Here is a 26,040-nt window from a genome sequence, read left to right as displayed (position 1 = left end):
CTGGCCCTGTGTGTGCGGTAGGTGCCGGTGCGTGGCCTGGCCCTGTGTGTGCGGTGTGCGTGGCCTGGCCCTGTGTGTGCGGTGTGCGTGGCCCTGTGTGTGCGGTGTGCGTGGCCCTGTGTGTGCGGTGTGCGTGGCCCTGAGTGTGCGGTAGGTGCCGGTGCGTGGCCTGGCCCTGTGTGTGCGGTGTGCGTGGCCTGGCCCTGTGTGTGCGGTGTGCGTGGCCCTGAGTGTGCGGTAGGTGCCGGTGCGTGGCCTGGCCCTGTGTGTGCGGTAGGTGCCGGTGCGTGGCCTGGCCCTGAGTGTGTGGTAGGTGCCGGTGCGTGGCCCTGTGTGTGCGGTGTGCGTGGCCCTGTGTGTGCGGTGTGCGTGGCCCTGTGTGTGCGGTGTGCGTGGCCCTGAGTGTGCGGTAGGTGCCGGTGCGTGGCCCTGTGTGTGCGGTAGGTGCCGGTGCGTGGCCCTGAGTGTGCGGTGTGTGTGGCCCTGTGTGCGGCTGTGTGTGGCCCTGAGTGTGCGGTAGGTGCCGGTGCGTGGCCCTGAGTGTGTGGTAGGTGCCGGTGCGTGGCCCTGTGTGTGCGGCTGTGTGTGGCCCTGTGTGTGCGGTGTGTGTGGCCCTGTGTGTGCGGTGTGTGTGGCCCTGTGTGTGCGGCTGTGTGTGGCCCTGTGTGTGCGGTAGGTGCCGGTGCGTGGCCCTGAGTGTGTGGTAGGTGCCGGTGCGTGGCCCTGTGTGTGCGGTGTGTGTGGCCCTGTGTGTGCGGCTGTGTGTGGCCCTGTGTGTGCGGTGTGTGTGGCCCTGTGTGTGCGGTAGGTGCCGGTGCGTGGCCTGGCCCTGTGTGTGCGGTAGGTGCCGGTGCGTGGCCCTGTGTGTGCGGTGTGTGTGGCCCTGTGTGTGCGGCTGTGTGTGGCCCTGTGTGTGCAGTAGGTGCCGGTGCGTGGCCCTGTGTGTGCGGCTGTGTGTGGCCCTGTGTGTGCGGCTGTGTGTGGCCCTGTGTGTGCGGTAGGTGCCGGTGCGTGGGGATGTATTACCTCTGGAGAGTCGGAGCGCTGCTCCATGGAGACCTCCTGGCCCAGAGACATGGCAATGGCCCTCATCATCTGGTCTTCCTCTGACATGCTCAAGTCCTGCGCAACACATGCACACACATCGCAATCACCACACAGCACATGCGAGACACCACAGCATGTGTGTACAGTGACGGTGGGTGAGTGTGCATGTGTGTATGGTGTCTGCAGATAAACGTTATATATACTGTCGATGTATGTAAATACATGTGCACAGCCTTCACAAAGACGCATGTAATGCCAAAAATGAGGTGTTTCTGCGCAGGTCAGATGCAGGCTTTGTATTATATTCCCTGTATGCAAAAATGTTTTAATGAAGCTCTTCATATTGTGTCAGTCCAACCCCTTCAGTTGAAGATCTGTTCATCCCAGCAAGCGGTCAAGTGAAACACAGGGTGAAGATACAACTCACTACGTTGTATGTAGCATCTGCAGCATCTCATCGATTCTTCAGGTGTGAATAACAGCGTGTATACAACATGCCCTGGCACGGTGTGAAACAGCGTACCGCAATGCAGTGCGTGACAATATTGTTGTGGTAGTGTGCAGGTGTGGGTGTGAATGGCAGGTGTCTTACCCTGACCACCCCTCCAAGCAGTGGGGGAGGGTGTGTTAGCAGGTACTCGGTGGCCTGCTCCATGGTGCTGGTGTTGAGGAGGGCCTCCATCGCATGCTCCCGGGTAAATCCCATATCCATCAGCTGAGAGAAGGGAAAAGGGGAAGGGATGGAAAAGAAACTCAATCACTGTAACAAACCACCCACCCTTACCCCCTTGCAACCTAAACACTCCAAAACCGCAGGCTGTCATAGCAACGCCCCCTCCCGCCCTCCCCTCTTGCCTCGTACCTGCTGCAGCTGTTGCTGGTTGACCTGGGGCTCCCTCCTTGGGGCGCTGCCCTCTTCGGGTGGGGCGCTGCCCTCCTCCTCAGCGGCGCGGCCCCCCTCCCTCTCCTTGGCCAGCCTCTCGCGGATCGCCGGCTCCCCCCGCAGGATGTGACACAGGATGGCCAGCATGGACTCCGCCATGCGCCCGCCATACACCTTCAGGGGCTTCCTGTTCCACAGGCTCTGGATGCAGCTGAAGGCCGCCTGGAGAGAGGGAGAGAAGCGAAGGAGGTCATGGAAAGAGGTCACACAAAGCGGCACTTCAGCATCACAGTGAGAACACAGTCCCTTGGGGTGCACAGTAATAGGACTGCGCTCTCAGTCAGAGGACCAGACAGACGTGGGTAATTATTCTCTTGTTTAACACCTCCACACACGCACGCACACACTGACCTTCTGGGTGACGATGAGGAAGCGGAGCGCGCTGAACTGTGGCGTGTTGGGGGCGGCCCCGGGCAGTTTGGCGGGCAGCGCGTGGGGCGAGTCCAGCACCGTCGTGGGGTTCACCATCTTCTCCACCAGCATCAGCCAGGCGTCCAGGAACTCGCCCGTCCCGTCCGGCAGCTCGGTGTGCTCCAGGCCTTCCGATATCGGGACCTTGCCGCCCATAGAGAGCGCCCAATTAAAGGTCCTGCACGGAAATGACGGAGGGGGTTTGGGGAGAGAGAAATATACAAAGAGGTTAGGGAACGCGGCTCTGGCTCATTCCATTGTTGGAAACTAAGGAATTTCCAGAATCCAGTCAGAAGTCACATCCCTCCCAGGATTCAGCACCAACACAATGGCTAGGCAGTATGTTTCACACATCCCCAGCACCTCTGAGCTCAGCTGCACTGAATTTCCATCACTGACGTAATGTGCCAAGAGGCTGACGCGCTCGATCAAAGCGGTCCTACGCCGTGGCGCCCTTGCAGGGTGAGACGAGAGCGAGGGCCTAGTGTGCCTTCATGAACAGGAGCATGATGGGAAAGCGGGAATGAGGACAGGAGTGGGGGAATGGCAAGGCACAATGTCTCAGTGTCTCAATGGCGGGGAGAAACCAAGAGATGCACGCTTTCTGCTGCACTGTGAGAAATACTCTGGGATGAGGATTGTGAATTTGGGGATGAATTTTTGCCTAATCCTAGAATTCCCACACCTGCCAGAACCAGAACAGCTTCCAGTCCTACTGGGGGAGGAAACTCAATAGAGCTTCAACGCAGTGTGTGACAACCTGTCCCAACCTGCAATTCAGCCAATAAAGTTCCAGCTGTCAATACAGTCAAAGGAGTGCTCACTCGAACAGCGCGTCGTGTCCCCCGGAGCAGAAGAACTTCTGCAGCATGAGGTGATAGGGGTACTTCCTCTCGTCAAACAACATGGGGGACGTGAACCCCACTGAGCAGATAAAGAACGTCAATCTGAAACGAGGGGGTGAAACAAAGCAGGACAGGGAGATGGGGAAAAAAACTTAAGCTTTTTTTTTTTAAATCAAGACATTTTAACTTGTTACATTGAATGTGTTCTCTCCCTAGTACCAACACTACCAACATAGAAGCACCACTTCTTCAAGTAAATAAGCCAGAAACACCTAAACAGCCCACCCTTTAAGTCTTCCAGTTTAACAGCAACATCAAATGATAAATTTAGATTTAATGCTGCAGTAATGCTGGCCTTGCTAATCAGCTGAAGAGAGTGTACCCATCTACGTAAAAAGGGCTGATCTCCGAACCAGTGCACTGGAAACAGTACTGTTATAGGTCCTTAATCCTGGCTTTCAGGGTCTTCATCTCAAAGCTGGGGTACACAAACTCTATATGTGGCATCTGAGGGTACCCCTTTCGCTCGCTTCCTCGGCTTGTCTGCACTCAGAGCCTCTGTCCCCCTGGCTCTGGCGCTTTTGTCACGCAGGGGCCCCAGACTGGCCCCCCTTCCTCCTCACCTGAAGCGCGGGGTGGGGGTGTAAGGCGGCGGCTGCCAGGACAGGCCCTTGGTGAGCAGCCGGGTGAGGGAGGAGGCGGTGGCCCGGGCGGCGGGCGTGGGCGCCGTGCTGGCGCTGGCGGCGTGGTGACTGCGGCGCTGCCTCACGGGGGAGCCCACGCACAGCTTCACCAGCAGCCCAAACAGCTCCGCCAAGGCCCGGCCCAGGCGGGAGGAGGCTGGAGGAAAACAGACCAAGACAGCAGGGAGGGGTAAAGGGCTTCGTCCGGACTCTGGTACTCCGCCACGGTGTTGAAACAGAGAGAGGAAAGTCTCTACGCTAAGTGCGCTCAGATGGGAGTGGAGAGAGAAAAGGTGAGACGGAGACCCTCAGAGAGCCAGAGAGAGAGAAGCAGGGAGACAGAAAAAGAGGGGTGGCTGGAAAAGAAAGAAGGGGGGGGCAGAGAGTCTTACCAGAGAGCAGGGGCTTAATCTGTTTGATGCGGGCGGCCATGGCAGGGGTCAGTTTGGACTTGCCCTTGGCATCGGCCACACTGGGCTCGTCCGTCTCCATGGGGGCCAGGGCATCGCCGTCCAGGCCCATCCCCTCCAGCAGGCCCTGCGCTGAGGGGTCCGCGGTGCCCACTGCCGCTCCTGGCTCGGGGTCCCCTTCTGCCGAGAGAGAACGTGGGGGGGGGGGGGGGGGGGGAGATTAATATCCACACTTCTTTACCACATCTACACCATGATCACTCAATAAGAGTGAAGAGAGAAAGACAATGAAAGACAGGGGAGAAGCTGAATGGAGTGACAGAGATGGAAAGAGGGATCGTGCGGCTCTCAGAACAGCTCCTGGGTGCCTTGGGTGTCCACTCGCGTGTTGTGGGTACCCGTGCCAGCTCCTCCTCACCTGTCCTCCGTGCCCCAGCGGTAGTCGTGGTGGCGGTCCCCGGCGCCCGGTCCTCTTTGGGAACCAGCTTCTGCATGTCCGCCTGGCCAAACTCGCAGCCCGGGGGCAGGCTGGGGGAGACAGTATGGAGGAACAGTATGGGAGAGTGAGAAAGAGTCAGGACTGTATCCTCCACCCCCCTGAAATGCCACACTCTGAACTTCATGGAAAAGGAAGAAAGTGAAACATCTTGTTTGAGTTGCAGCAAAATGCATCTCCTTCAGCTTTGCAAGGACAGTTGTACCAGAGATGGGAGTACAGGTTTAAGGACAGACAACAGCAGCTACAGACGCTGCCCTCACCTGTTGGGCGTGCAGAGGGACAGCAGCACAGTGCTCTCCCACACCAGGGAGCAGTAGAGCTGGCTCAGCTTGTTGAGCACACTGAGGCCCAGCTGGGAGCCCCACTGGTTCACCGAGATAGCCCTGATCTCACTCTGCAGGGGAGGGAGAGAGAGAGGGGAGACGGTCACATACTGCGCAAAGGCAAAGAGAAAGATGGGGGTAATATTGTCCAGAAAAGGGGTTTTAGAAACACAGCAAAGAAAACTTGTCAGGAATGCTACAGTATATTTACACACAAACTGAGGTCTTAATAACCGTTTGTCTCTCTGACCCCCCCCGAGTCAAACGCCATGCGTCACCATAACCCATGGCCTCCTGCTCACCTGGCCGACGCGGCAGGTGTGGACGAACATCATGATGTAGGCGTGCGCGGCCGTGAGCGCGTGCAGCAGCGGCGTGGCGTGGGCGGAGAGCGTGGGGTCGGGCAGCGGCGCCGCGGCCGCCAGCTCCCGCAGCAGGACGGAGCCCCCGGGGGACTCGATGGGCCGGTGCAGGGGCTCCAGGGACGACAGGATCCCCTCCAGCTGGCACAGCCCCTCCTGCAGCACCTTCGGCTCGTGGGACAGGGTCTGGGCAGGGAGGCGAGAGCGGAAAATTAAAAAACGGGAGCAAGGAGAGGCAGAACAACAGAGGGGAGGATGGGGGTGAAGGAGAAGAGAGGGAGTCCCGATTACATAACCCCCAGTGCCTCGCTCCCCGTCTATCCCCACCGCGCCCCAGTCTCTCACCAGTATGCTCTTGCAAACTCCAGCCACAGCCTGGCAGGCGGCGGAGGTGGGGAAGTCAATTGGCAGGTTGGGAAGGCCCAGGATGGACACCAGCGGCAGGAGCCCCTTCTGGCTTACAAACTCCTGGCAGTGATCGTCCGTCGTGTTGTTGCTCAGGATCGACTCCACAAACTTCATCTGTCGGGGGAGAGCAGCCATGCACACAGAGGGGTATTACTGCTCTGGCACTACTGCAGAGAATCGTTTCCACACACAGCACACACACAAGCTGCTTCTTCACCTCACCAAACACATACACACCAGCCAGGAGGCTAAAAAGACAGCACTTCCTATCAATGGGCTCGTTCTGGGATATTACATTTCCATCTCCCTGGAAGATAGCGATCTAGCAGGATGTCTGTTAATTAATCCCTATATGTGTGAGAACGCCTGGAACAACAGCCCTGCGTTTACAGGAACTCACAACACCGGCATGCTTTAGGGGAGAGTGTAGATGAGGAGTGACCCCACAAGCACCACACACAGAGACAGATCTGTCTCCCCGCTGACGCAGTGTCAGCGTGCTCAGTGATGCCTTTCCACTTACCACGTTCAGGATGTAGTCCATTAGTGGGATGGGTATCCGCTCCTCTGTGCCCACGACCCTACAACAACACAGTTTAGTCTGTTAAAGGCAAACCCCACGTAGAGACTGAACCTCATGGTCACAATCAGTCTGTTGAAGATCTGCCACCCGTTCTGCTCTCTCTCTTTTCCTTGTCTTCTTTCTCTCCTTCTTCGTGCTCAGTCTTATGCGTTTGGTCCTCTGTTCTCTCTCATCAGTTAAGACTTCAGGTTTCACAGGTTTACATCGACACTGAAGTCTTGTAACGTCTTTTTACATTATTCAGGTTCTCTGTTCTTTTTGGCCATTCATTCATTCCCCTGCTCTGCTCTGTGGATACTGCATTTACCTCTATACTGTCTATTATACCAGAAAACAAAAAACCCTTTGGTGGAATAAGGAGTTCTGACCTTTCTCCTGTGTGCTTAATCTCCTTCCCTCTTATTTGCCATTGCTCTCAACATCATACTCCTCCACAGTCAGAAAACTAATTCTCTTCTACCTTCTTGTTTCTCTCCTCTCTCCCCATGTTGTGTGAAAGTAAACTGTTCCTCTTTTTCTCTCTCTCAGGTTAGCCTTACTGGCGCAGCAGAGGAGTACTCTGCTGACCTGGCAACCGTTTTACCAAGACGTATGAACACAATGACCTCCCACTCTCTCTCGTCTCTCTCTCTCTTACTGTCGGCTGCTCTCCGTCTCCCCGGGCTGGGCGAAGGTGTGCAGCTGCTCCTCCTCTTCCTCATCCTCGCTGGACGCCTCCTCCGCGGCGTGGCTGGAGCGTGGGGGCGGGGCCGACACCGACCCATCGGCTTTCTGGATGGACGGCTTCTGGCAGATGTACTCCGGGGCGCGACCCAGGTTACAGATCTCTTCCAGGAGCTAAGACGCATGAAGAGAGAAAGCAACATAAGCCCCATGGGCTAAAAGTGACCGATCTCTACCGCCAATTTCTTTCCTCACTTCCCCCTTGTTTCCATGTAGCGCATAAGATTTTTGCCATCTGTGTGCACAGCATCCTGCGGCACAGTTCCCTCAACATGTCAGTACTGATACCCAAGAACCCCCGCACCTGGGAATTGCACTCCAGGACAATTCCAGGTCTTTTTCCTCCCACTCTCCCACCCTCCGCCCTCTCCATCTTGCTCCAACCTTGATGATTGCAGTGGTGGCGTCAGTCTTAAGCGTGGGCTGGTGTCTCATCAGCTCGTCTACAGCGCTGCCAAGGTTGGACGCCGTGTCTCCTGGACGAGACGGAGCAAGAGAGTCAGACAGACGGAGGGAGGGAGGCGAGATAGGAGATGGAGAGAGAGTGGCAGAGGGGTGAGAGGGAGGAAAAGGGGATGGCCGGCACACGGCTGTGCACTAACACGGAGAGAGAGAGGGAGAGCAGCTGGCAGAGCCACGGCTGGCAAGGAGGGCTCACCCAGGGGGTCGGAGCTGCGCCGCCGGCGCATGGCAGGCAGGTAGTCGGGCGACAGCAGCACCTTGAAGAGCCGCTCGAAGGGCTGGCACTGCACGAAGGACTGCAGCCCTCGCGCGTTCAGGCACAGCGCGCTGAACACGTTGGGCAGGGAGCCCAGCACCTCCCGTGTCGCCGGCACCTGCCGAGACAGAGACTGTGAGAGACAGGGAGAGAGGGAAACGGAGTGAAGGGGGAGGGGGGGGGGGGGGGAGGGAAGGGAAGGGAGGGGAGGGAGCAGGGAAAGGGAAGAGTGAGCGAGACAGACGAGGCGAGAGGGGAGAGGGAAGGGGAAAGAGAAAGGGACAGAGGGAGCAAGGGAGGGGAGTCTGCGCCTGTGTGGACTCACGTCTTTGATGAGCAGTGCGTGCAGCATGACGTCGGTCAGCCCGTTGTCCTGCAGGGAGGACAGGAGAGAGGGCTCCTGGAACACAAATACCGTCACCACCTCCGTCGCTGGGAGAGAGAGAGAGAAAGAATGGGAGGGACATTTACAGACCGACAACTGCTTTTTAATTCAGGTTTTAAGACCGTGACTGTTTGAGAGTGAAACCGTGAATCTTCCATCACTGCGCAATCCCCTGCTCAGAGTCAGCACTCACCCAGAAGGAAGAGAGAGGGGCCGTAGTACTCCGCATTGCTGATGATGTGTTTCAGTGAGGTAGGCAGGGACCCATCCATTACTGCACAGACAGGGAGAGAAGGGGGATGATGAGAGTGATAAGACCAGGGTAGTAACTCACCAGGGTAAACTTCTTAATTAGAACTATCTTGCCCGCAGGCATCCAACAGAGAGGAACACAGTACCGTGCCGGATCCCATCGGAGAAGGCGGGGTCCTGGATGGCTTTCTTCAGGAAATTCAACATGGACTTAAGCAGGGCAGCTCTCTGAGGGATACACTGTACACCTGGGGAGGACACACAAGCCATGTACAGATCGCTGTTGATTATGCACGTGACAGACAGGTGAGAGGCAGCTGTACTCTTGGGTTACATCTGCACAACTGATTTAGGTGTTGCTGCCACAGTAATCCTGCTCAGCACGAGAGGAATCACAGGTTCGGAAATTTGTTGATGGCGCTTGGCTGAGGAGCCAAAGGTGCAGAACAACCAGCTGAGGGATCATGACTGAATGCCCACAGGTCAGAATACCCCTTAAAAGGGCAAGAGCTAACCTAGCCATTGCCACAGAAGTTCAGTGCACTGCTGTAGCCCGGGCGAACGAAGCACTTCAGTACAGAGCATCACGCATCATTATTTTCTTTAGGAACACGAGAAGCGTTTGGCCAGATGTAAGAGGCACAATATAATCGTAAAACAAAAGATGAAAGCAGTAAATTATTTTCTTTGTATACGTTGTATTTTTGAATCCTTTCATCATTAAATAAGCTATAAAAAAATCAAAAGACAATTCTACACTCACGACAGCAAAATGTGCTAATGCAACGAACTGAAATGGGCAGCACAGCTCAGTGGAGAGCAAGAAGCCCACAGTAGTAAGTGAAGCAAGTCCGCCCGCCACAGGCACCTGTGTTAAGCATGAGTTGGTGGCGTGCTTACCTGCTCTGGGCGTGTAGGCAGTGCTGCTCTGAGCTCGGGCCTCGGTCTCGGCTCTCTGCTCCACAGAGGTGGAGGGTCCAGGGGAGCTACTCTCCATTGCTACATCAGCAACTGGGGAAAAAAAACAGCAAGGCAAGAAAGAGTGAGAGAGAGGAGGAGAAGAGGAGGTGGAGTGAGAGGGGAAAGCAGAGCCAGAAACATGGAGAGGGATGGGAGAGGTTAGGACAGGAAGAGACGGGTGTAAGAACCAAAGAAGGCAGGCAGGCAGTAAGAGCTGCAAGATGGAAAGACTAAAAGGAGGAGGAGGCAGGACTAGAAAGATAGAAAGATGGGAGAATGGGGCACACTGAGTGATGAAGACCTCAAAGAAGAGAGCAGGAAGGCAAAGAGAAAGGGGCACTGAGAAGAACAGGAAGGAGGAGGAGGAGGACAGACCAAGTGGGTTGGCAGAAAGAGACTGACCTTCCATATCGGTCTCCATCTCCTCTGTCTCCGTGGCCGTGCTGGGCCGCTGGATCTTTGGCTTAATGACGAAAGGACACTCCTTCCGGCACAGGTCCACCTCATGCTATTGGGCATCAGAGGACACGGTCAGACATGCTCCCAGCACTGTTCAGACACACCCCACAGCACAGAGGGAGCCACACACAGCTATGTGCAGGTCAGGCCTGCATCTCATCCGACCACATACAGGAGACTGAAGGAACCTATATATATATCTCATGAGTTAGCAACTAAGCCCTCAAGAACTGCTTAACCACTTTGTGCATTCCGAGCAGACCTACGTTTCTTCCTGGTGGTGTAACGTGGCTTAGCAACATGAAAGGGAACAGGGGTCTTAGCTAATTGCACAAAGGGTGACCCCACCCCCTAACCCTCTGACCTTGTTCCCACCTTATATGGTAACAACCCGCTATGTTTTTGAAATGGCAATTTTGCACATCTTCAAGAATAAAAGCCTGTCGACATCATTAGGAAAGGGGGAGAGAGAGACCAGGTTGACCTATTAATGTTGTCTGTCCTCCTTTCTGTATTACAATAAAGAAGTCTCCAGGCTGATTAACCAGTGTTGTGCGGTTCCCGAGGAAAAGTGTCTAACAAGATGCAGTGCAAACTGAAGCTCACGGTTGAAAACGTTGCAGGCCATCTGCCGGGGACAGTGAACAAATGAACTAACAGACCCGGGGCGCGAGGCTGGACGGACACTGACCTCCAGCCTGCAGATGAAGATGGACAGCCCGCTGTGGGACTGGAAGGCCGCCATGTCCAGGTTGGTGATGAGGTCCACCACCCTGACCGCCCGCGTCACGAAGGTGATCTGGTCCTGCTCGTCCCCCAGGAACTTTATCACCTGGAACAGACGGGGAGATGCCGAGACACTGAGAGGCGGACACACCAAGCCGGAGAGGCACCGACGAGCACCAGGACGCCGAGGCGGGACACAGAAAAAACCGAGAGGGGTGCTCGTTTGCTGACCTTCAGCAGGGCCTCCATCATGCCGCAGGAGACCAGTGCCTCCCCCCCAGCATCGTAGCTGGCCAGGTGGTACAGGAAGGAGAAAAGGGCCGTGGCAAACTGATGAGGATAGGGTTCCATCATGGGGTCTGGGCAAGAGAGAGAGAGGGAGAAGGCCACATGATTGGAACAGGCCAGGACCCGACTGATCCATCAGCTAGCTCCAGCTCCTCCAGTTAAACCCCATTCTCGGTAACCAGGGTTCTGCACCTGTACGGTAAACCTACCAATCATGGCCTGTATGCAGTTCCTGACCAGCACGGGCAGGAACCCGTGGTAGGAGGCCGTTCCTGTGCAGTCGATGATGTTGCTGAGTTTGGGCGTCCTTTCCAGATGCACGATGGACGTCAGGGTGCGCAGCGAGGCCGCCTTGATGTCCTGGAAACACGGGCGGGCAGGTGAGGAGAAAATAACTCAAGACACACAGAGAAGGACAGGCAGAGATTCGTAGAGGAGGCAGAAACACAAAGCCCAGGACGAGAGAGACGCGGGTCTACTCAATGCAGAAAGGTTGCCAAGCGAGAGGAGGCCCGAGACCAAGAAAAGGAAAGAAGGCTCTTCTCACCACCAGCTGCTTGTCTGTGATCTGCAGGACGTCCACCAGCTCCTCAATCAGCCCGTTGTACAGGATACTGTTGGCGGACTCCTGCAGAGCGTTGGAGTATACTGCAACACACACACACAAAAGGTATGACTGAAGCGGAATCAAACACTTTTAAAAAAAATCACAACTTATCACTACTATGGTGAAGGCAAAGTTTGTGGGCGACGGGGCCTTCTCTCGCTACGCCCCCAAAACTCTGGAATTCCATCCCCAAGGATCAGAGACTAACCTTCCCTCAAATCTGACAAATCTCAACTCAAAACCTTCCCTTTCAGTGGGGCTTTTATTTAATTGATTTGCATCTTGCACCACACCCAAAACCCTTGTTTTCTTTATCGCCCATCATTGTTTTTGTCATGGAGTACAGCGCTTTAAGAGGCTACATTAAAAGGCGCTATCTAAAATAAAGTTTCTCTCTAGTACAGTTGTAGATTGGTTGCAGCTGTGAGCACCACAGGCAGAATCCGAATCACAGCTCATGACACTGAACAGTATTTAACACCACAGCTCGCGTCCGTGCCTCACCCAGTATGGAGATGGCATGCAGCCTCGCTTGCACTGCCTGCAGCCTCTTCTTATGGTTGGAGAAGCCATGAGCCAGTCTAATGTGTGTGAAGAGCAGGATCTGAGAGAGAGAGAGGGGGTGGCAGGGTTAGTGCACCTGACACTTCTGTTTTTGCACCGAAGCAGCTGCGCGGGTGAGAGTCTCTGGCCCGGCCCACCTGTTTGTCCTTGGGGATGCTGTACATCATGGTCAGGGACTCCATGATTTCCGAAGGGCTCTCCGAAATCTGGAACGGGCAGAATAGCCGGGGTCAATGAGAAACGTGGGTAGAAACGAAGCACAACAATAATGACCACACCTATGAGGTGGCCTTACCTTGTCCAGCTGTTCAATGTGAATGTAGTGTAGTGTGTTACTGGTTGACTGGGGGAGAGAGAACAACAGAGGACACAGGGTTAATGCGGGTGTCTGGCAAGCTGACAAACGGTCACTCACTCATTCTTACTCCTCCACCTTTTGATCATCCCCTCCCTCCGGCCTCTGCCACCCTGCCTCTGACTTCTCCTCTCTCCTCCTTCCTCCCCTGTCTCCTCCTCCTCCCACTTCTCCTTTCCCAACACTCTCCTCTCCCACATCTCTCTCTCCCCAACACTCATCTGCCTACCTTCCTGTCCACCTTGACCTCTGTGCTGGGCTCGGCATAGAACTCGAAGTGGAGCGTCGTCGCGCTGGGCGGGTACTTCTGTTAACACAGAGAACGAAAGGGAGAGATTAGCAGCATCACACGACAAGAGAAGCCTCGTTTCTCCCTCGCGAGCGGTTTACCACACATGGACCCCATGTTTGACCGCTGGACACTCCCATCCATATGAACAGTCTTTACAAGCTGTCTTTGCACACCGGCCTTCTGTGCCACACCCCTACGCAACTGTCTCAATACAAACCTCGCAACAGCCCTACCCACATTCTCCCCAAACTTCCTGCGTTTTCATTTCCCTCTCTTTTAACTTTTCCTCTCTGCACACCTCAGCCTTTTCAGGCCTGGGAACGTGGTTTTTCCCCAGAGGTAGGGGAAGGCTGCGGGAAGACCCTGCAGGAACTCACCGACATAGGCAGGTCCCGGCAGCATTCCGCCAGGCCGAATCCGTTCTCCTTGCCTCCCCAGCTCTGTGGACAGACACACAGGTGTGTGTGTGTGTGTGTGGGGGGGGGGGGGGGGGGAGAGGGTTTGAAGAGAGAGAGAAAACAGGATAAGAAAAGCAGCAGGCTGACGAGCACACCCGAACCCAGGCAGAAAGTCACGCACACTAACCTCGGCGAGGTGCTGCAGTCTGGCCAGTAGAGGCGCCCTCTTGTCCGAGCCAAGCCGGGTGATGTAGTTGGACCTCTTGCTGAAGACGTACAGCAGGTTGAGCACAGCCAGCACCACCTGCATGTCACACGACGCCAGGAGGGTGGTCAGGTGCTGCAGAGGCCCATGGGAAAGAGGGGGTGGCAGCAGAAAAGAAAGGAAAAGGGAGAGGTAACAGGATAGAGACGAGAATGAGAAAGGAGAGAGAGAAAAAAACGTCAGTTTATTTCACAGTATTACAGCGTATTAAAAGTGTGTGAACAACACCTCTACAAAAATGTTGGACATTCTCTAAGACACTAATAGCAGCAACTCCCACGCAGCACCAGAACTAACGAAAATACAATCACAATGTGATAGTCTAAGACCTGGATAGGCAACTCCATGACTGTCTTTGTTGCCAGTTAGAGAACAAGAATCATTACATACAAGAAGATGCCATTTGGCTCATCTAGCCCGTTCTGTGGTTAGCAGCTCTGAACAACTCAGCTGGCTATTTCCTGAATAATATCATGGCTGGGGAGCTTCTTCCAAACCGTCCGCCAAACACCTGGTTTTCATTCCATCTCATACCTTAATGACTTCTCCGAATTAAGTGAACAAATTAGTTGACTAAACCACAAGTAAAACTGGCTGCTTGATCAAGGCCTTAATCAAGCTCTACATGAGAGGAACGTCTAGACCAGAGGGCCACGGTTTCGGGCTCCCTTTCGTTTCGAGCCCTTAGCCTCAATGGACAAGTGGAAGCCTTCTTTTGCTCCCAATAAATAAGCTGGAGGTTTAAAGAGACCTATTAAAATCTCTTCCGCGCAGCAGCCACTGAGGACCAGAGCTGGACACCCCTGCTCTAAAGGAAGGGGCGCAGCACTCAAGGCCTGGAGGTTCCTACATCAATGGAGGACCCCTGTGAGATAACAGTGGAATTCAATCCCCCCGTGCCGACGGCGCAGTACCTCTATGGAGCTGTAGAGGTGGCGGGAGAAGCTGTACTCGATGAGCAGCGCGGTGAAGTTGAGCACACCCAGCAGCAGGCTCTTGAGCTGGCCGTTCTCCGGCCGGTCGCACACCAGCATCCAGGACATGTTCTCCACCGTCTGCCCCGCGTCGCACAGGATTCCATCGAACCGGTCCAGCAAGTCCACCCAGTGGTACAGCTCACACTGGAGAGGGGCGGGGGGGGATGGACAGAGGATGGGCAGAGGGAGGGGGGGATAAGGAGCAGGAGGAGGGGGACGGAGGCAGAGAGGAAGGGAGAGGATGACACAGCGAGAGCAGGGAGGAGGAGACCAGGAGAGATGGAGAGAGAAGGAACAAACCACAACAAGAGAACAGGTCAGAGGGAGGGAGATCGGAGAGGAGATTGGGACAGAGGAGAAAAGACCAAGGAGTAAGTGAGGAGTTTGCTTGGGCTGCAAGTACTTGAGCTTTCAAAGTCGTCTCAGTCTCCTACCTTTCCAATGTTCCATGTCTTTATCTGTTGCAGTTCCAGCAGAAGCTGCTCGTCGCTGCATGCTTTCAGCTTGTCTATCAGCGTCCTGCAGTCCGCAGGCTGCGGGCAAACAGACAGGGCAGGTCACTCGCATCACATTGATCATCCCGAGCCCGTGTCAACACTAAATTAACACAGCTAGGGGCGCCCAGCTCCTCAGAAGTCTCAAATAAATCAAACCACCTTTGATTCCGAGAGAGAAAGCGAACTGGACGGAGACAAAGAGCGAGGGACAGTAAAAGGGGCTGTAGAAGAGGTGGAGAGAAAGAGGTGCAAAGGGAAAGTGAAAGACATCAAAGACTCACCGCCTCTGTGGGGGTCTTCTTTAACTTGCTTCTGTCTACTTTCATTGTCACTAGTTTCTACTTTCTGCTCCTGCGGGGGAGAAGAGAAGGAGTTGAGAGGGCCAGAGAAACTCTCCATGCTGCTGCCCCTGTGAGAGGGCTCCCTCCTGCCAGCCTCAGTATTTCAGCCCCAAACAGCAATCCTCTAGAACTCCACCCAGGGGAAGGAATAATACAGGGACAGCTGTGCTGCTTTCTCTCACCCCCAACATTTGATGTAGTAAAAAAAAAAAATCTCAAATATCCCTGTTATTTAGCTGATGGGAGTCACCACCGCAGATTCTGGCCCCCATTAAAAACTGACAGCTGACATTATCTCCAAGCAGCCCCTGTGAGCCTGATTTATGAACTACATTATGAACAGGAAGTCCCTCAGCACATCAATATTGCTACTTGCTCCACAGCACGCAGCCCAGGTCCAAGAACCCTATTCCAGCAGGTCACGCGCTTAAATCGGGCATTTCTAAAGGTTCGGAGCAACCAGGCTAATTAATTTAGCAAGCTCACTCCAGTCAAGGGAGTCCAGGTTTCCAGGACGTGCAGGTTTTTAATTACACAACCTCTAAATGGCTGCACTGAACATTAACCACTTAAGTCACCACAGTGCAGCTGTTCGGTCTCCAGAAGTCGTCAATTTAAAGGTGACCTGTGAACCCAGCTGGATTGGGCCTCTCCAGGACCAGGACTAGCCACCACTGAAACAGAGCCTCGGTCTGTGCCACCGTCTCTCCAATCACTCGAAACAACCGAGCAAACGGATGCTGGTACTCGCAGTTAGCAGGTGCCATCTCATTCCCAGTCTCCCAGCGACAGAGGACTCATTCAGCCCTTTCGGTTCATCACCAGTGCTCACATTTATCGTGGGTCTGCAATATGACAAACGGCCCAAGCAGAAACAGCCACGCGGAAACATGCGGTAGACTCAGAGACACGCTGACGTACACAGACAGCCCCGGACCCAGCGGGACAGCGCAGCACCACACAGATCTGCAGAGCGCAGCCACTTAATGAAATTAAACTGCCGGCACTGAGAGGAGATTGATGGGAGGAGAGCACCCTGCCAGATCAATACAGCCGGCCCTGCCAGGAGCGGCACCCCGCCCCCCCATCTCGATCTGCCTCGTTCACCCTCCCTCTTCCTCTCCTTAACTCTTCCTTCCTCGCCTTTTTGCTGAAGCTGCCTCTCCTACCTTCTCTGTCTCGGCCTTGCTCCCCCTCCCCAACACTGTTTCAGTCCTTCCTTTGCCCTGCAACAGACGGGCTGTCCTGCAAACCTCGACAAAATGCATGCAAAATATCCAAAAACCATAGGTGCCGAGATGAACGTGCTGTAGGGTGTGGTAGCACAGTACAGCACCCTTCACTCTTAAGATGTGCTGCTCAGTGCTGCAATGTACCGCAAGAAGAAATCTACTTTGCTGCTTGCAGGTTCCAGCATTGATCTGTAGACATCATACTCTGAACACGGTACTGCTCCAGCATTACTCCGCTGTCTTCATTACTGTTACACACTCTATTGCTTTATAGCACTGTACAGACAACACTGTACTGTACTGGACTCGACCAATGCGTTCCAGACAGCACCGAACTTTATTTGCACTGTACTGAAGCATGCTACTTTACTGTAGCGTACTGCGCCGATTTCCACTGCACGGACAGTGTGCAGATACGTGAATTTATCATGGGTTGCCACGAATGATTCACCAATCTTTTATGAAACACGAGGCGATACGACCCAATGACGGCTGCCAAACCCCCAGGAGCACCACGACAGCGAGACCAGCCGGCCGCCAATGAATCAGGAGGCCAGCTTCCGCTGCCACAGTGCACTGTGGGAAGACGCGGCTGCCACAAGTTTAACACCATCGGCGGTTCAGAAACAAGAGACGACAACCAACTCAAGGAACCAATTATTAAAAGGGAACCGAGGGAATTTCAGTTAAAGGCTAAGGCCAGTGGGCAGTTATCCAGTTTCCTGCCCACTAAAGTGAGTGGTGCCACACGAGGAAAACAGACCAGACTCCCACTGCACAGCAGCTTGGACTGGTTTTGCGTTTATTTATGGGTTGAAGACCCCTCTATATATAAGACAACAGCAGTTACACATTTCATGAAAATTACCTAAATTTAAGTAAATCTGTATGGACAGACACGTAGAGTTACTTTTCTTCTTCATTCAACACAGAACCAGAACCAGAGCCTGTACCTCCTACGAAAGCTGGAAATGAACCCACCTGCTACGTAAAGGGAACCCGAAAGCCAAGGACAGTCAGTGATAGAGGACGAGGACAAACGTGCGTGAATTAAGCGCCGGGCAGCTCGTGAAGTTCATTTAAATAGACTGCTTCATCAGGCACGTCATCAGCATGCACAAGATCCTACGGCTCGCCGGAAGACCCGGAATGGATCACGACAGAGTGAACAGAAAGCGAGCTCAGTTCGTTGCGAACTGTGGTCATCGAGCAGGGGAGGAACCTTCTTTAGACTAGGCTCACTAGATTCGGCACTGACAACTTATTTTTTTACACAGAGAAGATCATGACAGCATGGAAATAAACTGATGCACCCAGGCTGTCAGAATACAGAGCAGGAGAGCTCCACTTGGCCGAAAGAGTCCGCGCCTACTGTGAAATTCGCCCTGTATTCTCAGAAACCGGGCTCCCATAGGGCAACTCTCCCTGACAAGCTCCCAGTCTGGGCTCCACTGGTGGCGCAGTGGTCAGCACTGCTACTTTGCAGCGCTGGGGCTGGAGCTGGGGTGTTATCCGTGTGGAGTCCGCACGTTCTCTCTGGGCTCACATACGTTTCCTCCCACAGTCCAAACACATAACGAGGGGATATGAACTGGCTTCTGATAAAACCGGCCCTGGTGTGAGCGTGTGCCCTGCGATGGACTGGCGTCCCGTCTCGGGCGTACCCAGCCCTGCTCCTGTTGCCTGCTGGCCCCGGCTCCCCTTTGACCCAGCACTGGAAGAAGCTGCTAGAAAATGGATGGGGAGATGGAAGTTCCTCTTAAAGATGAAACTGCCACCTCACTGCTCTTCATCAACAGGCGTCACTCATCAAGCTGAAGGTCCGAGTGCTTCGGCCCTCCCTCTGGCCCTCGGGCTCAACACCCCGAGACACCGAGCGGAGCACCGGAGATGTGCGGAAGAGGACGGGCAGCTCGGACGGCGAAGCCAGTAACCCGCCGTCCGCTCCTCGCGGACACGCTCGGCAGCGGCGAGCGACCCGAACGCGCGCGGAGCGCACACACGGACACGCCGCTACACCCACCGCGCCGGCGGACAAGACGGAGCAGCTGTGGCAGCAGCCCGCAAAAAAAAAAAAAACAAGGAAAGAATCTCTCCCGCAGCACCCCGAAACCAAAAACGTTAATCACCCCCAGAAAGAAGACCGAGATGAAAATGGGGCCGACAATCAGGATTCCAGGTTCCGCTGGTCCAGCCGGGACCCCAAGGGCACAGGAAGGGGCGCTGCGTTTCCTGCTGCACGTGTGCCCTAGGAAACCGGCTTCTTCGGGGACTGCCCACGGCTTTGACCTCGATACCCTCAGAGGTCCCGTCTGCCTTCGGATTCCATCCAAAATGTCCAATTCTGAGCCCGTTTGGTGGCCGGAGCGGTCCGGTCCAGCTCCATTTGGGCGCGCCCTCCTGGTGGCGTCTCCAGAAGAACATGCCAGCAGCCATATCACCCTGCAACTCACAACTGGCAACCCACTGAAGCTAAGCAGGTGTGAGCCTGGTCAGTACTTGGATGGGAGACCTCCTGGGAAAAACTAAGGTTGCTGCTGGAAGAGGTGTTAGTGGGGCCAGCAGGGGGCGCTCACCCTGTGGTCCATGTGGGTCCTAATGCCCCAGTATAGTGATGGGGACACTATACTGTAAACAGGCGCCGTCCTTCGGATGAGACGTAAAACCGAGGTCCTGACTCTCTGAGAGGTCATTAAAAATCCCAGGGTGCTTCTCGAAAAGAGTAGGGGTGTAACCCCGGTGTCCTGGCCAAATTTCCACTTGGCCCTTACCAATCATGGCCTCCTAATAATCCCCTTCTATGAATTGGCTACATTACTCTGCTGTCCTCCCCACTGATAGCTGATGTGTGGTGAGCGTTCTGGCGCACTATGGCTGCCGTCGCATCATCCAGGTGGATGCTGCACATTGGTGGTGGTGGAGGGGAGTCCCCATTACCTGTAAAGCGCTTTGAGTGGAGTGTCCAGAAAAGCGCTATATAAGTGTAAGCAATTAATTATTATTATTATTAACACACAAACTCCACACGGACAGAACCCAGGGCCCCCGCGCCACCGTCCAGCACGACAGCAGGAAACAAATCCTTGGAAACGAGTGCCCCCACACACCTTCCAGCGAAGGGCCCGTTCCAGCGGCGTCACCGAAAGCCTTACGGGTTCGAGAGGGGGGGGGGGGCGTTCAAGCGACAGTCCAGCACTCGGACACGTGCAGACACGCCAAAGGCCGACTGTGCTCGTTCAGGTCAGGAAGACACTGCCGCGGCTCCACACACAGCGTTTGGAAAGCGCAGCTGCCGTCTGGACACCCAGAGCACCAGCACAACACCGGGGAACATCCAGCCACTTTCAAAACGTTTCCTCCTACGCGGGGGAGCCAGAGCCTGTCCCAGCAAGCAACGGGCGCAAGCCAGGGCACACCCCTGGACGGGACGCCAGTCCATCGCAGGGCGCACACACTGACACACACCCTCACACCAGGGCCAGTTTTCACAGTTATCACACCAGTATGTTTTCGGACTTTCAGAGGAAACCAGAGCATCCGGAGAAAACCGAAGAACCCGTGAACCCAGGGGGAACATGCAAACTCCACATAGAGAGCCCCCCACGTACAGAAATGAACCCAAGGCCACAGTAGCAATTCTGATGACTCGGCCATTGTGCCAGACAACACCAAGAAACGCATCTTTCCAAGCTGGACACGCAGCAGAGAGAGAGACACACGGACAGACAGTCACAGCCTTGCCGTTTTTAAAAGGAACGGCACTGATACGTCCACCGGAGGCCAAATGGATCAGACTCTGGCAGAGCTGCGGGGCTGGCCAGCTGCAGGCCGCTGTACATCAACCAGCGCCAGGAAACGCGCCACCCCTGCCAACCTTCCTACGAGCGAACCCGAGCCGACGCCACTGCACGTACTGTTACACGCGTCTGGGACGCCCTGCTTCTTCGGTCCGATCCGTACCAAGACAGGAAGAGCTTGACCGGCTGTCCAACGAGTGGCCGGTCAGCCTCAGCCTGGAGCATGGAGCATCAAAACACTGACAGTCACAACAGCAACACGCCCAGCACAGCTCAGCCTCACACACCGCGCAGGGCCTGACTCAGACGCTCGCGTACGAGCTGGAGAAGCTGGGTCCAGCTGCTCAGCCACACAACACGCAGAGCAGGCGATAGGGCCCGCGATGATCAGACTACACTGCGAGCAAGGTATTACTGCGCTCAGACACTCTTCAGCAGCAGCAGCAGCAGCAGCAAGTGTGTATAGCGAGATTTTCAGCCTTCTTTTGAGACCAACGTGTATATATTATTCGTTGCCATAGTGATCGGTGAGCACAGGCACATACAACACAAGCGGACTAAAAGGGTTAAAAATACAGCTGCGGACCGGGCTTCTATCCTTTATGGCTGCTTATTCCTATTCAGGGACGTCTCCAGCCCGGCGCTGCAACGGTCTGGGCTTTTGGCGGCGCGGCTTTGTAACCCGATAGCCGCCTGTGTTTTCCCCGCACTCAACAGAAATCAAGCGCCCGGCTCCGACTGAGGCCTACGGGGAAGCTGGTTTCCCACAGCCGGGTCCCCGTTTCACGCACCTCGCCCGGCCTCTGCGTGCACACACACACGCGCGTACCCACGAACCGAGCCGCGCTAGCTCTCCAGGTCCCCCCACCACCACCCCGGGGCTGGGGCACAGCCGCCGTGCGGGCGGCGTTAGGCCCCGGGCTGCGGTGCTGCAGGCAGACCGCTGAATCATCGCGCACACGGGCCTGCGGAGAGCGCCTGTGCGGTCAGGGCGGTCGAGCTGCGCTGGTCAGCAGCGCTCCGGGGGGGACTTCCTGCAGCGGGGCCCCGCTCCGCTACTCGTCTTGCGTTTAACAAATAAATAAAAAAAAAAAACCGATCAGGGTGCCGCACCGCTCGTCTCTTCTCTCTCTGTGGCTCAGCCCGTGTGAGGAGCCGCCAGCGGCGACTGAAGACCATGTCTGCGCCCTCAGTGCGGTATTTAACTAGCACACTGCCCCTGACACCGACACTCAGCTGCGCGTTTTACTGGAGCAAGGAAGCGCCCGGCTCAGGGGCGCAACGGGCTGTGCCACACCTGGGATTTGAACCCGCAACCCTCCAGGTGCCAGTCCCGAAACCCCCGACCCCCCCTGCTCCACGCCGCTGCCCGGCTCTCCCTGTGGACTCCACCACCCCGCGCCGGGCCCGGAGCCACGCTCTTTCACACAGAACCAGGCCGTTTCAGCACCGAAACGGTTTCGGCGCCCCACTCGCGCCAGGCAAACCACGACTTCACCGCCCTGCCCGGCTCTCAAACAGCAGCGCTCCTGTCAGAGTAACTCTGGGGATGGCTGAGGGTTCAAACAGCCAAACAGAACCATAGGGCTCCAGGACAGGGACCCCCAGAGTCCTGCTGCTGCGGGCTTCCATCCCAGATGGAAACTGAAGCTCGTTTGCTTCATCGAATCAAATAAAAAATAGTTGCTCGACCTGCACACCTGCGAGATGCATTTTCTGCTCGGGAGTCTAGAATTGTGCATCACTCACGAAACGCAACAGTTAAAACATCCAACGACCAGCCTGCTTAAGAGCTGAAAACAATCACGCAAAACACAGCAAATCCACCTCACAAAAATGGCACAAATTCAAATCAACCCTGACGTTTCGGGTTCAGCTGTGGAACAGATCTCGGCTGTTTGGGATCCCCTGAAGAACGCCCCAGATCCACACACCCAAGCCAAGGCCCGCAACTAAAAATTAAAACACCAAGACCGGACCAGTCTTGACTCTCCCCGTCGGCGTCTCCGAAGGCCGGCAACAGCAACACAGCTTCATCATCATCATCACTGCACCGTTGATGAAACAGCTGATCTAGAGCCGTTTCTGAAAGGAGGAAGGCGAGGAGACTCTTCACAGACGCTGCGCTACCCGCGCAAAACAGGGCTTCCTGTCACAACAGGAAAATTGTGAAACTGACTATCGGAAACATTTTCTGGCCCAGCGACGCTAGGCTGGGAGAAGCGCTGGGCCAGACGAGGTCACGGCAGCCCTTGATGTTAACCAAAACAAGAGAGATCCTGGGACGGAGAGAGAGCAGGATGCTTTAAGGGCAGGAGAGCCTCACAGAGGGCAGAAACCGCCCGCCCAGTGCTTTGGAAATAAACACACACTGGCATTTATGCCACTCCTGCTTCTTCTTTTCAAGCCGGGAGCCTTGTTCGCATCCGAAAACCGGCCGTCAGCAACCGGACAGAACTCTCCTGTCCACCACAGCTGACACGGCCGTCCGTGGAGCAGGTCCCCGGAGGATCGCACCCGTCTCCACGCTGCGACTCCAGCTCACACAACACACACGCTTGAAGGACAGGTGTCAGCGCGTCGCAACATGTCGCACCAGCGAAAAGGGGGGCGGGGAAGGCTGGTCCGTTACACCAGCCGGCCTCCCTGTAGGTATATATATATATTTATTTTTTTTTTATCAAACGCCTCTTTCCCAGAGCCATGACGAGCCCTGTCGGCAGAAGACGCCGGCGAAGGAGCCGGAGCCGCTGCTGCAGCTCAGCTCAGCTCGGTTCGGTTCGACCCGGCCCGGCCCGGCCCGGCGCGAGGGGGCTCGCCCCCCCACCCCCCCGCCGTACTGCAGCAGCTCGAGCCCTCCCCCGGCACACGCGCGCGCTCCCCTCGCGGGCGGCGAGGCCCCCCAAGCCGGCGGCTCTCGCGCGCGCGGCCCCGTGCCCCCCTCGCTCCGCTCCGCCGACGAACGACGAACCGTCCGGCCTTCCCGCCGCCCCCCCCTCCTCACCAACCCCTCTCTCTCTCTCTCCCCCCCGACAGCACACCGTCACCGCCGGTACCGTATCTGAGTCACGGCGGCCCGGGCCGGGCCAGTCCTGTCCAGTCCGCCACTGAAAACACGGCCGGCCGCAGCGCAGAAACACATTCAAAAACAAAAAAAAAAAATCAACAACAACAAAAATGTCGCCTCGGCCGGGCTCGAAACGGGAGAAGCCGGCGCACCGGCCGGCCGATGACTGGCCGGTTTGCGCCCGGTGTGGAGAGGACAGGTACTTGGGATTTTTTTTTTCTGTTCTAAAAAAAAAACACATGAAACAGCGTGCGGACAGACGCCAGAGCTCAACCCAACACGGCCCACCGAAACCTCACCTCCTCCTCCCCCTCTCTCCTCGTCTTTTCTCCTAGGTGTGACTCCCCAATATTTTAATCTCTCCTGTACCCCTCCTCCTCCTCCTCCTCTTCCTCCACCGCCATTCGCACTCGCAGCAGCGTCCCGACCTGAAGGGGTACCCCCTCTCTCTCCTCCTGTACCCCCCAAACCCGCCGCCCCCCTGCGCTGCTGCCATTGTCACTGACCTGTCATCCTCCTCGCACACCCGCAATCTCTCCCTCTGCCGCTGCCTCTCCCCGGTCCCCCGGCTCGGCCCTCCGGTATAACCCCGTTTAACCCTAACACCCCCCCACACACACACATACACACACAGCGCTCGACCCAACCTCCCCCCTCCGCCTCCTCAGCCCCCCTCCGATTCTAAACTACTTTTCACTCAGAGATTGCAAATTAAAAATGGCGGTTCACACAGCAGTCTGCCCGGACCCAGAGAGGGAAAAACCTCTGCTTTCCGCGGTCACCGTCCAACACAGACCCCCGGCGCCCCTCACCCTGCGTTCCCGGGATTTCTGGGTCCCACTTCCCCCGCTCCCGAAACCTTCAGCCCCCCGTCCGCCGACACAAGAGCAAATCTAATCGGTTACCTGGGGCTGCGGCTTAATTCGCCTCCGCCATCTTACACCAGCGAGCAGGAGAGACACAGGGCTCGCGAGAGTGCGCGGGGCTTCCTAAACTGTCAGCGGGGCGCTCCCACAACGCCCGCCATCTTGAAATCAGAACGAGGCTCCGCCAGCACGCCTATCTGGCCGCCATGAAGCAGCTGAAATCCTTTTCCCCCCTACACGCCTGCGTTGTCTGAAGACGCTATTATGTTATAGCACGGAACAATGCAGCCTTTCTCCTGCTTCGGTACTGAGGAATGTATATATCTACGCCTATACCCTGAACTGTACATACACAAGGTAAAAACAGTGGGTCTCTGAGGAACTTAATGTTGTCAGTGTTCTTGTCCAGCGAAGTCCCACTCTTTGCAAACAGTGACCCCGTAACTGCAGTTTGTCAGCTGAGACAGAGACATGAAGAGGCCGTAAAGACTGATGTCTGTGATGTCTGCTTTCAGACACCACAGGAAGAGCGAGGAATGTTTAATAGAATATGAACTATTATTAACTTCTTCAGCTGATACTTTTGCCCACTTTTGTATTGAGACAGAGGAGGTGGGGCAGTGAGAGTGAATGACATTGTACATCGTGATAAAGAAGAAGACATAAATACAATACATTCACTTCCAAATGAGAACAACCAGGATGAACTGTAGGGCAATCAGACATAGGCCCCCAGCAGAAAGGCGGTGTGGTGGGTCTATGGCTCAGGATCTGCGCCTGTGGCTGGAAGGTTGCCGGTTCAAATCCCGCAGTCGGCAGAAGAATCCTACACCGTTGGGCCCCTGAGCAAAGCCCTTAACCCCAACTGCTCCCGGGGTGCTGTATAAATGGCTGACCCTGCGCCCTGACCCCCAGGCTTCTCTCCTTGTCTGTCTCATGGAGAGCAAGCTGGGGTCTGCGAAAAGACAAATTCCTAATGCAAGAAATTATATAGGGCTACTAAAGTGAAGTGATGTGATGTGTGAAAGGTGAGCTTTGATTTCTGATTTGAAGTGCGCTGGGGGAAGGGGTTGTATTGTAAGTAGTGTTGGTGGCCAGTAGGTGGCGCTTCTCCTCCTGGGGACCATAGTTTCAAAACCAGTGGCGACCACACGCACCGTGCTGCAGGAGGTGCTGTATCTTCTGAAGAGATTTTAAAATGAGGTTCTGGCTGCTCCGTAGGTCAATTCAACTCTGGGTTTTTACCATCAGGCCTCTCTCAAGTTCTCCTTGATTCAACCAGGAAGCAGTTCCTCTCTCCTTCCCGACATGCTGGGGCAGAATGGCCGCTGTGTGTCTCTCAGGTGGGGGGTAGTCTTTGAGACTGAAATAAACAGGTCCCATTGGGATCCTCTGGGATGACAGATGCTATCCAGAAGGATTCCTTATCAGAATTCATTATCTGTGGGTCAGAGTCACAGGAGAGACAATCTGTGGGTCAGACTCACAGGAGAGTCAGTTAGTGTGTCAGATTCACGGGAGAGTCTGTGGGTCAGACTCACAGGAGAGACAGTCAGTCCGTGTGTCAGTCACAGGACAGTCAGTGGGTCAGACTCACAGGAGAGACAGTCAGTGGGTCAGAGTCACAGGAGAGACAGTCTGTGGGAGAGTCTGTGTGTCAGAGTCATGGGAGAAACAGTCAGTCCGTGTGTCAGTCACAGGAGAGGCAGTCTGTGGGTCAGAGTCAAAGGAGAGACAGTCAATCTGTGTGTCAGACT

General features: G+C 55.4%; 1 protein-coding gene across 12 annotated transcripts in view; it reads right to left on the bottom strand.

The window, feature by feature from the left end:
- huwe1 (HECT, UBA and WWE domain containing E3 ubiquitin protein ligase 1) overlaps positions 1–24,427 on the bottom strand; it is a 55,371-nt gene extending 30,944 nt beyond the window's left edge. For 5 of the 12 annotated variants that reach the window (XM_088623975.1, XM_088623979.1, XM_088623971.1 and 2 more), the window contains exons 1-34: positions 24,323–24,427; positions 15,262–15,331; positions 14,918–15,016; positions 14,421–14,627; positions 13,429–13,581; positions 13,221–13,283; positions 12,781–12,858; positions 12,492–12,539; positions 12,334–12,402; positions 12,137–12,236; positions 11,573–11,673; positions 11,235–11,385; positions 10,969–11,096; positions 10,703–10,843; positions 9,955–10,060; positions 9,493–9,603; positions 8,739–8,840; positions 8,534–8,614; positions 8,281–8,387; positions 7,896–8,088; positions 7,622–7,713; positions 7,152–7,351; positions 6,455–6,512; positions 5,869–6,045; positions 5,464–5,709; positions 5,099–5,232; positions 4,758–4,867; positions 4,322–4,519; positions 3,870–4,086; positions 3,226–3,348; positions 2,342–2,579; positions 1,910–2,152; positions 1,640–1,762; positions 1,027–1,122 (exon numbers count right to left, since the gene is read on the bottom strand). In XM_088623975.1, the coding sequence (XP_088480101.1) occupies positions 1,027–1,122; positions 1,640–1,762; positions 1,910–2,152; positions 2,342–2,579; positions 3,226–3,348; positions 3,870–4,086; positions 4,322–4,519; positions 4,758–4,867; positions 5,099–5,232; positions 5,464–5,709; positions 5,869–6,045; positions 6,455–6,512; positions 7,152–7,351; positions 7,622–7,713; positions 7,896–8,088; positions 8,281–8,387; positions 8,534–8,614; positions 8,739–8,840; positions 9,493–9,603; positions 9,955–10,060; positions 10,703–10,843; positions 10,969–11,096; positions 11,235–11,385; positions 11,573–11,673; positions 12,137–12,236; positions 12,334–12,402; positions 12,492–12,539; positions 12,781–12,858; positions 13,221–13,283; positions 13,429–13,581; positions 14,421–14,627; positions 14,918–15,016; positions 15,262–15,306 (4,338 nt within the window). In that variant the 5' untranslated portion in view covers positions 15,307–15,331; positions 24,323–24,427. Of the gene's footprint in view, positions 1–1,026; positions 1,123–1,639; positions 1,763–1,909; positions 2,153–2,341; positions 2,580–3,225; positions 3,349–3,869; positions 4,087–4,321; positions 4,520–4,757; positions 4,868–5,098; positions 5,233–5,463; positions 5,710–5,868; positions 6,046–6,454; positions 6,513–7,151; positions 7,352–7,621; positions 7,714–7,895; positions 8,089–8,280; positions 8,388–8,533; positions 8,615–8,738; positions 8,841–9,492; positions 9,604–9,954; positions 10,061–10,702; positions 10,844–10,968; positions 11,097–11,234; positions 11,386–11,572; positions 11,674–12,136; positions 12,237–12,333; positions 12,403–12,491; positions 12,540–12,780; positions 12,859–13,220; positions 13,284–13,428; positions 13,582–14,420; positions 14,628–14,917; positions 15,017–15,261; positions 15,332–23,923; positions 24,034–24,229; positions 24,289–24,322 lie in introns of those variants that run through there. The other 7 variants (XM_088623976.1, XM_088623981.1, XM_088623982.1 and 4 more) reach the window with 4 other exon arrangements.
- Positions 24,428–26,040: the final 1,613 nt, after the last annotated feature.

Source organism: Lepisosteus platostomus, chromosome 3 (assembly GCF_059453375.1).
Source record: "Lepisosteus platostomus isolate fLepPlt1 chromosome 3, fLepPlt1.hap1, whole genome shotgun sequence".
Lineage (NCBI taxonomy): Eukaryota > Metazoa > Chordata > Actinopteri > Semionotiformes > Lepisosteidae > Lepisosteus > Lepisosteus platostomus.
This window is presented reverse-complemented; position numbering and strand designations above follow the sequence as displayed.